At 36.2% G+C, this 10,000-nt stretch overlaps 1 protein-coding gene across 1 annotated transcript in view; it reads right to left on the reverse strand.

Annotated features, from left to right (window-relative positions):
• LOC122251826 (uncharacterized) overlaps nt 1-10,000 on the reverse strand; it is a 71,132-nt gene that overhangs the window by 27,404 nt on the left and 33,728 nt on the right. Inside the window, exons 2-8 of the mRNA XM_086556665.1 lie at nt 9,609-9,774; nt 8,795-9,004; nt 5,824-5,940; nt 4,952-5,098; nt 3,290-3,408; nt 2,656-2,765; nt 623-756 (exon numbers count right to left, since the gene is read on the reverse strand). Coding sequence (XP_086412791.1) covers nt 623-756; nt 2,656-2,765; nt 3,290-3,408; nt 4,952-5,098; nt 5,824-5,940; nt 8,795-9,004; nt 9,609-9,665 — 894 coding nt within the window. The 5' untranslated portion in view covers nt 9,666-9,774. The remainder of the gene's footprint in view (nt 1-622; nt 757-2,655; nt 2,766-3,289; nt 3,409-4,951; nt 5,099-5,823; nt 5,941-8,794; nt 9,005-9,608; nt 9,775-10,000) is intronic.

Consider the following 10,000-nt stretch of genomic DNA (forward strand, 5'->3'; position numbering starts at 1 on the left):
AACGGTTTTGTTTTGGTGTACTTTAGTTTGTTATGAGAGTTTGAATTAATAGATAGTTAGATTATGATGTTTGTAATATTCGTTGCATGGAATAGTTAGACAAATGAATAACGTTTTATAAAAAAAAGGGTACACTAACATAAGAAGTCTTGATTTATTCGCAGGCCTACTTACACCGCTGGCAACCGACTTACTTCAACACTTTTATCAATTTCCCTATTATCCGAAATTGTTTCATATCTTTAATATCTAATAATCTTCCATCTCCCTAGCATCTCGGATTTCCAATTAATCTAACGTCTTATATCTCTCTTATCATAGCCATTTCGCCCAAATGACGCAACTAGTGTTAGACATAAAAGGACCCATGAGTGATAATGTTTATTAATGTTTATACATGAACAACAAAAAAAAATTGGTCCATTAAAAATGAAGAATGTAATATACGTGATAATCTTAAAAGGCAAAAGACGTCAAATCACGTCAAATACATGACGACTGAAGCAGAAAATGGGTACAGAAGAAAAGGAACCAATCAAAGCGAACCAACCAAGAAACGACAAAACAACCAAAACAAACAAATAACAAACAAACAAACAAACAACAAACAACACCACAATACCGTCGTGTCTGCAGTGAGAGTCAGAGTAAAGAGCTCAGGGTATCTGTGAGTGCAGGCGGCGAGTGTAGCCTCCAAGTCCACTCTCTCTCCCCTGACCGCTGCTTCTAGGCCTTGGGTGAGCTCCCACGCTACACCTGTGTTGATTGCAACGAAAGGTGTATATTAGTTAGTGCAACTCGATTGGTGAATATATCTTGGAGAATGTGAATGGATGTGTTTGTTGTTTTGGTAATCGGAACGGTTTTGTTTTGGGGTGTACTTTGGTTTGTTATGAGAGTTTGAATTAATAGATAGTTAGATTATGATGTTTGTATTATTCGTTGTATGGAATAGTTAGATAAATGAATAACGTATTATAAGAACAAAAACAAAGGCTACACTAACATAAGAAGTCTTGATTTATTTGCAGGCTTACTTACACCGTTGGCAACCGACTTACATCAACACTTTTATCCATTTCTCTATTATCCGAAATTGTTTCATATCTTTAATATCTAATAATCTTCCATGACGTAACTAGTGTTAGACATAAAAGGACCCATGAATAATAATGTTTGTTAATGTTTATACATGAACAACAAAAAAAAATGGTCCATTAAAAATGAAGAATGTAATATACGTGATAATCTTAAAAGGCAAAAGACGTCAAATCACGTCAAATACATGACGACTGAAGCAGAAAATGGGTTCAGAATCGTTGTGAAAGAGAAAAGAAAAGACAGAAAAGCAGAGCAAGGAAAGACATAAATAGAAAAAGAAAAACCAAAGAGAGAAAAAATAAAGAAAGAAAAGGAACCAATCAAAGCGAACCAACCAAGAAACGACAAAACAACCAAAACAAACAAATAACAAACAAACAAACAAACAACAAACAACACCACAATACCGTCGTGTCTGCAGTGAGAGTCAGAGTAAAGAGCTCAGGGTATCTGTGAGTGCAGGCGGCGAGGTGTATGCCTCCAAGTCACTTCTTCTCCCTGACCGCTGCTTCTAGGCCTTGGGTGAGCTCCCACGCTACACCTGTGTTGATTGCAACGAAAGGTGTATATTAGTTAGTGCAACTCGATTGGTGAATATATCTTGGAGAATGTGAATGGATGTGTTTGTTGTTTTGGTAATCGGAACGGTTTTGTTTTGGGGTGTACTTTGGTTTGTTATGAGAGTTTGAATTAATAGATAGTTAGATTATGATGTTTGTATTATTCGTTGTATGGAATAGTTAGATAAATGAATAACGTATTATAAGAACAAAAACAAAGGCTACACTAACATAAGAAGTCTTGATTTATTGCGGCTTTATTTCACGTTGGCAACCGACTTACATCAACACTTTTATCCATTTCTCTATTATCCGAAATTGTTTCATATCTTTAATATCTAATAATCTTCCATGACGTAACTAGTGTTAGACATAAAAGGACCCATGAATAATAATGTTTGTTAATGTTTATACATGAACAACAAAAAAAAATGGTCCATTAAAAATGAAGAATGTAATATACGTGATAATCTTAAAAGGCAAAAGACGTCAAATCACGTCAAATACATGACGACTGAAGCAGAAAATGGGTACAGAATCGTTTATGAGTGTGTTGAGTAGTGCGTTTGATACCCAATTTCCCTATTCTCTGATATTCATCCATTACTCAAAGAATCCACTCCATATTCCTCAATTTTTCCATCTGTCACTTTTTAGAAATTTTGCCATTATTCAAAATCCATACATGACCCTATTACACGATCTTTATTTTTACAAATCCACTTCATATCAATTCACGTCCCTATTACACGACATATTCCCCCTAAAAAATCCACTCTATATGAATTCATGTCATTATTACACGACATATTCCCCCTAAAAAATCCCCTCTATATGAATTCATGTCATAATTACACGATATTTTCCCCCCAAAAAATCCCCTCTATATGAATTCATGTCATAATTACACGACATATTCCCCCTAAAAAATCCACTCTTTATTCACCCACGCCCCTATGACACGATATCCCTTCTCCCAAGAGTCCTTACTGACCTATGAGCTTGTGGTAGTCATCCTGAAGGCGCTGCAGCCGACGTCGAAGGGTCCTCTGCGACCTGACAGCTGTTGCGGCCGACTCCTGCGCCACTAATGCTGCGCCCACGCTGGGAGGGAGTAGAGGGGAGTTGGGGAGTGGGGGGGGAGGGTAGTGTTAGATTTGTTGGGTTTTGTAAGGATTGTGTTTTCGGGATTTTGGTGATTTTTAAGGGTTTTTAGTGTGTGGTTGGATTTCTTGTTTGGTGTGTTCTTTGGTCATTTTTTGGGTTACTTCTTCCATCTTTCTTTTTTTTCTCTCTCTATCAATATATATTTTCTCTCTCTCTCTCTCTCTCTCTCTCTCTCTCTCTCTCTCTCTCTCTCTCTCTCTCTCTCTCTCTCTCTCTCTCTCTCTCATTCTATCTCTATCTCTCTTTCTCTTCCCCCCCCTTCTCTCCATTTCTCTCTCTCTCTTATCATTTCTCTCACACACTCTCTCTATCTTCCTCTCATCTCACTCTCTCACCGACTTACCACCCCCCCTCCTCTCTTTTGCTCATTTACCCCACCCATCCCTCTCTCATCGCCTTTCCCATCACTACATCCTCTCTTTCTCTCTCCCTCACACTCTATCCTCATTCCCCTCACTAACCTCTTCGCGTGTTGACGTTGCTTCAAGACGTAGCTGAGAAGAGCGGGACGAGAAGTCATCGAAACTCTATTGTCCATCCACGCCTTCAGTCGCGCACGGAGGTCGCGAACCCAAGAATCCTGTGAACAGATCAGGGAGAGCGAGTATAAAATTTCTTTCTAATGTGTCCTAAGAATACCACTTAGGATTATGGGTGATATTTCACGTTCATGTTCGGTCGAGATTTAGATATCTAATAATAATAATGATAATAATAAAAAACAATCCGTAAGAAGTTAGTATTAGCAAAAGAAATCACCAGTGTCCTTGATTCAAATCTCAGGATCAAATAGACATTATACAGTACAGAAGTATAATCAAAAGAAAAAAACAAAACAATAATCTAATATCCTACACTTTGAAACCCCAGAACAAAGACAAAGAAGAAAAAAATATATGATTATATATATACATACATACATATATATATATATATATATATATATATATATATATCATATATACATATATACATATATATATATATATACATACATATATATATATATATATATATATATATATATATATATATATATATGTACATATGTATATATATATATACATATATAAATATATAATATATGTATACATATATATAAATATATATATATATATGTATGTATGTATGTATATATACATATATGCCTATATATATATATATGTATAATGTATGTATATATATACATACATATATATACATATATATATACATATATATGCATATATATGTATATATATGTATATATACATATATATACATATATATATATATATATAATATATTTACAAATATAAATATATATATATATATATATATATATATATATATATATATGTATATATATATATATATATATATATATATATATATATATATATATATATATTTATATATATATATATATATATATACATATAATGAATGAGACTGAATGGCTCCAGAGCGCAAGATATATATTTGACGTGTTTCGAATTATCCGAAGACATACAAACATGAAGACATAATTCGAAACGCATCAAAGAAAATCTCTTTAACCGAGAAGTTAATCAATCTCATCCACGTCATTTTGCTACAGTTATCGCAATAATCTTTACTCACAGACCCGAAGGACTTCAAGAAATCCGAAGGACTTCAAGAAACCCGAAGGACCTCAAGAAACTCACAGAACCTCAAGAACCCAGAAGAACCTCAATAAATCCGAAGGACCTCAAAGAAACCCACAGAACCTCAAGGACCCAGAAGGACCCCAAGAAACCCGAAGGACCTCAAGAAACCCACAGAACCTCAAGGACCCAGAAGGACCCCAAGAAACCCGAAGGACCTCAAAGAAACCCACAGAACCTCAAGGACCCAGAAGGACCCCAAGAAACCCACAGAACCTCAAGGACCCAGAAGGACCTCAAGGACCCAGAAGGACCTCAAGGACCCAGAAGGACCCCAAGAAACCCGAAGGACCTCAAAGAAACCCACAGAACCTCAAGGACCCAGAAGGACCCCAAGAAACCCGAAGGACCTCAAAGAAACCCACAGAACCTCAAGGACCCAGAAGGACCTCAAGGACCCAGAAGGACCTCAAGGACCCAGAAGGACCCCAAGAAACTCAAAGGACCTCAACCTACCTGGAAGACGGAGGCGAAGGCGGGGTGGGTGGTCGGGTCGGGCACGTAAGGCAGGCCGTAGAAGGGAAGGAGTTCTTGAACGGATCCTAGACGCTGGGGACACGAGTCGAGGAATCTTCGAAATACCGTCATGGCTGCGGCGTGGTCCTGGTAGGTGTAGGGATGGGGTATTAGGGGTAAGAGGGTTGATAGGGATTAAGGTAGGGGGAGGGTTCGGGTGGGGGGAGGGTGTGTTGTTGGGGTTGGGGTAGGGGAGGGTGGGTTGTTGGGGTTGGGGTGGGGGAGGGAGGGTTGGTAGGGGTTGGGTGGGGGGAGGGTTGGTGGGGTTGGAGTGGGGGGACGGTTGGTGAGGTTGGGGTGGGGGGAGGGTGGGTTGGTGGGGTTGGGGTGGGGGGAGGGTGGGATGGTGGGGTTGAGGTGGGGCAAGGTGGGTTGGTGGGATTGGGGTGGGGGAGGGTGGGTTGGTGGGGTTGGGGTGGGGGGAGGGTTGGTAGGGGGTAAAGAGGGTTTTTATGTTAGATCTGGTGGGTTCTTTGGCGGCTGTGAATTTTTGTTTTATATGTTTTTTATTTGTCTGTGGTTCGTTTGGTTGGTTTTCTAGTTATTATTCTAGGTCACCTATTTCACAATTTATCTCATAATTATTCGCACTCTTTCTTAATTTGTCTCATTCTCTTTCTCTTTCTTATTCTCTCTCTCTCTCATTCTCTCTCATTTTCTCTCATTCTCTTTCTCTCTCTCTCTCTATCTCTCTTACTCTCTCTCTCTCTCTCTCTCAAAACAAAACAAAATAACACAGACACACAAACACCCAAGCGAACTAACAAAAATGAACAAATAACAATAAAAAAAAAAAAAAAATCCTTTTGTACCTGCTCGTGACCGTGTCGAAGTGGTAGCGTAGAAAAATATACGTGAAGGTAAAACTCTAAGGTGAGACTATCCATCGATGGGCCCCCGTTCTCCCTGGCCCGTATGACTCGCCATGCCTGGGAAAGAGAAGTATGATAATTTCCATTAAAAAAAAAAAAAAAAATGGTTTGGTGGAGAGGTTATCATTATTGTTATTATTGGGAGTCTTCGCTGTTATTACAGTTATAGTGATGTTATTTGTGATCTTTAACATTGTTATAGCCGTAATTATTATTATTTTTGTTGTTGTTGAACCGTATTGTCATTTTTTTCTTTATTTACTTTTGTGATTGAACTGAAGAACGTTGTGTAGAGAAAGTATGAATGCGAATGAATAACGGCATAAAGTATGAGATATAATTACACTGATTACGCCTCTTGCTTTGTGACATTATTCGTTCTTCATTCTACCATTTTCCACATGTGTCGCAGTGGACTCATTTGTAGCAATAGTTGTCGCTATTCTAAGAAATTCCTTGATCTCTTTATTATTTCATAGTAATAACAGCTGCTTAAATGAATAAAGATAATAAATCACCAATTGAATGAATAGATATATAAACAAACAAACTAAGAAAATATGGGAAAAAGTAAAAAAAGGATGAAAAATAAAACAAAAGAAAGTGATTAATTATACATGAATATACAATCAAAATATCAAGAAAAAGGAAAGAATCTAAAATGAATAAATAAATCAAATAGACATATAACCCTTTATACAAATATATACATAAATAAATAACAAGATATACAAAATACATAAATAACAGACATACACATAACAAAAAACAAATAAACAAACAAATAACATACATAAACATAGAACATAAATAAATAATAAACAAATGTACAAAAACAAAGAAACCAAACACTAAAAATACATCAAACGAAACAAGACAACAACCCCAATGAAATTCAACAGACACGTTCTCAAAAGGCCCTCAATTTTATTCCTGGAAAATAAACGTTACCGAGGTATAGCTGATGACGCAATTCCCAACGTGCGCGTGACATGTTCTGTGATCACGTGTTGGCAGAGAAGGGGAGCACTGACCTCGTGTTGTTTGGGAATTGAATTTACGTTTTATATATTTTTTCGTTTCTTATTGTGGGTTGAATGGTGTTTTTTTTGTTTTTGTTTTTGTTTTTTTTGTTTTTTGTTTCTTTTGGCGTTGGTGTTGGTTGGGTTTGTTTTCCGTGTGGTTGTTATTGTTGTTTTTTGTTATTTTCATTATCATTATGGTTATTATTATTATTACTACCATCATCAATATTATTATTATCATTATTATTATCATTACCATACTTGTTGTTATTATCATTAGTATTGTTATTATTATTATCATCGTAATCATCACCATTATTATTATTTATATCACCGTCATCATTATCGCTATTACCATTATCACTATCATCATCATTATCACAATCATTATCATTAATAAAATAATTATCATTATTATTATAGATATAAATATTATTATAATCATTATTACCATAATTATTTTTGCAAGCAGTAGAAGTAGTAGTATTAGTAGCATTGTCATTCATATCATAAGTTTGAGATATGTTCCTTTCATAACAATGGCATTGTTTATGAGTATTTGATATATTTGCTGAAGAACTACAAACCATATTCTTATCTATAGTGAATTATTCCGTTTTCCATGACATAGCATCTTTTTCACCATCTCAAAACAACATTCAGAATTATTACAGTAATAACAGTAATAAACAAAAATAAGTATAAAATATACCATTTCATTGAAGGAAGAGAGAATTTCACAACAACGACATTTGAATATTTTCCTATTCTAATATCAAACCGTCGAATTTAATTTTGAGATTATAGCAATGCGTAAAAAGTTTTCGTGATACGGGTGTCTCAGCGAAGAAAGAAAGGCGACATAATACGTAATCATTATCATAGTAGATAAAAAAAAAAGTTGGTTACTATATTGCATATCATGTCGGACTGTCATTTGTTTCCTCAAAGTATGATTTTTTTTTTTTTTTGTGCTGTAATTATTTTGTAGTTTGAATTCACGCTCCCTTTATTCGTGTCTGTTGCTGGAATGTGCGTCTTGCATTTATTTTCGTTTATTTGCAATTTCTGTTTCTTTCATTTGTTTTGCTGTTTTAGTGGCCTATTTTCGGTTTGCTTACGTGTTGGAGAAGATATAAAAGGTTTAATTATGCTTGATTATATAATGGAGTATGATTGGTTGTTCACGATATAGAGATGATTTATTATTACAACTTACTTTGTTATTCATATCTTATCCATGTAGTTATTAACTTCATTATCACGCTACCTTGCATATAGCCGCAAAAACAACCTATTATGGTGAAATGAATGAATTTTCATTTGATAATTAATTTAGTTAAGAACGTTCAAGAATATATGTATGTATGTATTTTTTTCATTGTTCTGAATTCTCTTTATTTCCTTTTCTTTTTTCTTCCTTTTCAGCAAACCATACAAATAAATTTATTCAATGAATCTCTAATCTACATTACTTGGTCTAACCTCCTTAGTAAGTAGACACAGTGTAATAGCAAGTAGACAACACCCACCCTCTTCCTGCCACGTGGACCCCTCCCCGTAACCCCCCCCAAAAAAAAAAAAAAAAAAAAAAAAAAAAAGTCACTCCCTCCCAATCAGTCTCATCCCCTCCCCCTGTCCCCCTTCTAATCAGACCCATCCACCTCCCCCCTCTAACCAATCTTATACAACCCCCCCTCCCTCCTAACAACCTCATCACCCTCTCCCCCATCATACTCTCCCTTCCCACCCCTATCATACCCCCCACCACCATCCCACAAATCAACCCCCCACCCCACCCCACACCCTCCTCCTAATCACCCTGACCTCCCCCCCACTCCACCCTCCTCCTAATCACCAAGACCTCCCCCTCCCCCCGACCTCACCTGGAAAAACTTGGCCCCTTGACCTGTGTCGAAGTGGGATAGGAGGTCATCATCGCCCTCAGAAAACTCCTCGCTCACTGCCGTGTCGATTCTGCTGACCCCGCTGCTGGCTCTGCTCTCTGCTGCTTCCCTGCTGATTGAGAGGCCCTTGGCGTGGCACTCGGACACCAGCAGGCGCCCGACATCCTCCAGGCCCGCCCAATCTAGGTACTATGGGCGTGAGGGAGGACGGGAGAAAAGGTAGGAGTTTTATGGGTCGTGTTGATTATACATATTGTTATTGTTGTTGTTATTATCACTATTGTTATTGCCATCATTATTATTAGAATTATCATAATTTTCATTAATTATTTTATTACTATTATTATTATCATTAGTATTATCATTATCGTTATCATTGTTATCAACATCATTATTATCACTGTCATTATTCTTATGATTGATGTTATTATTATCATTTCTAGTACTGTTATTTCTGTTATCATTATCATTTTTATCAACCTGAATTATTGATGATTCTGGCATTTGTAAATATATATATATATATATATATATATATATATATATATATATATATATATAAATATATAAATTTATATATATATAAATATATATATAAATTTATATATATATAAATATATATATAAATTTATATATATATATATATATATAAAACGATACTAAAAATAAAAATTATATTACTGATGACATCAATGAAAAAAATGACTATCAATATCATTCATGATAACATAATTAACAACAACGAAAGAAAAGAGTAACGATAATAATGACACTCAGACCACGAGCAATTTACCTCGAGTACGAGGGCGTTGAGGTGGGCGGCTTCGTCACGGCGGCCGCCCCTCTCCATGCTCGCGGCGCGTCATGGGGAGACCACCCTCATGTAGGCTTCAACTCCCTACCGCTTCCCTCGGCCTGGAACAAAAGACGATCGCATGTAGGCTTCAATACCCCTCGGTCTGAAATAAAAGACGATCGGAGAAAAAAGCTTTAATACGCTTGTTGTTCTCTCGGTCTGAAATAAGAAGTTAATAGGTTTTACTAGGCTAGCGCTCCTCTCGATCTGAACCAAAAGACAATAAGAAATGGGATTCAACGCCTTTGGTTTTTTCTCAGCCTGAAACAAAAGACAATCGGAAAAAAAAGCTTCAGTATTCTAACGTTCCCCTCAACTTGAAACAAAAG

The sequence above is a fragment of the Penaeus japonicus genome, unplaced genomic scaffold (assembly GCF_977035675.1).
Source record: "Penaeus japonicus unplaced genomic scaffold, GWHDUDI00000001_assembly GWHDUDI00000033, whole genome shotgun sequence".
NCBI classification, from domain to species: Eukaryota; Metazoa; Arthropoda; class Malacostraca; order Decapoda; family Penaeidae; genus Penaeus; species Penaeus japonicus.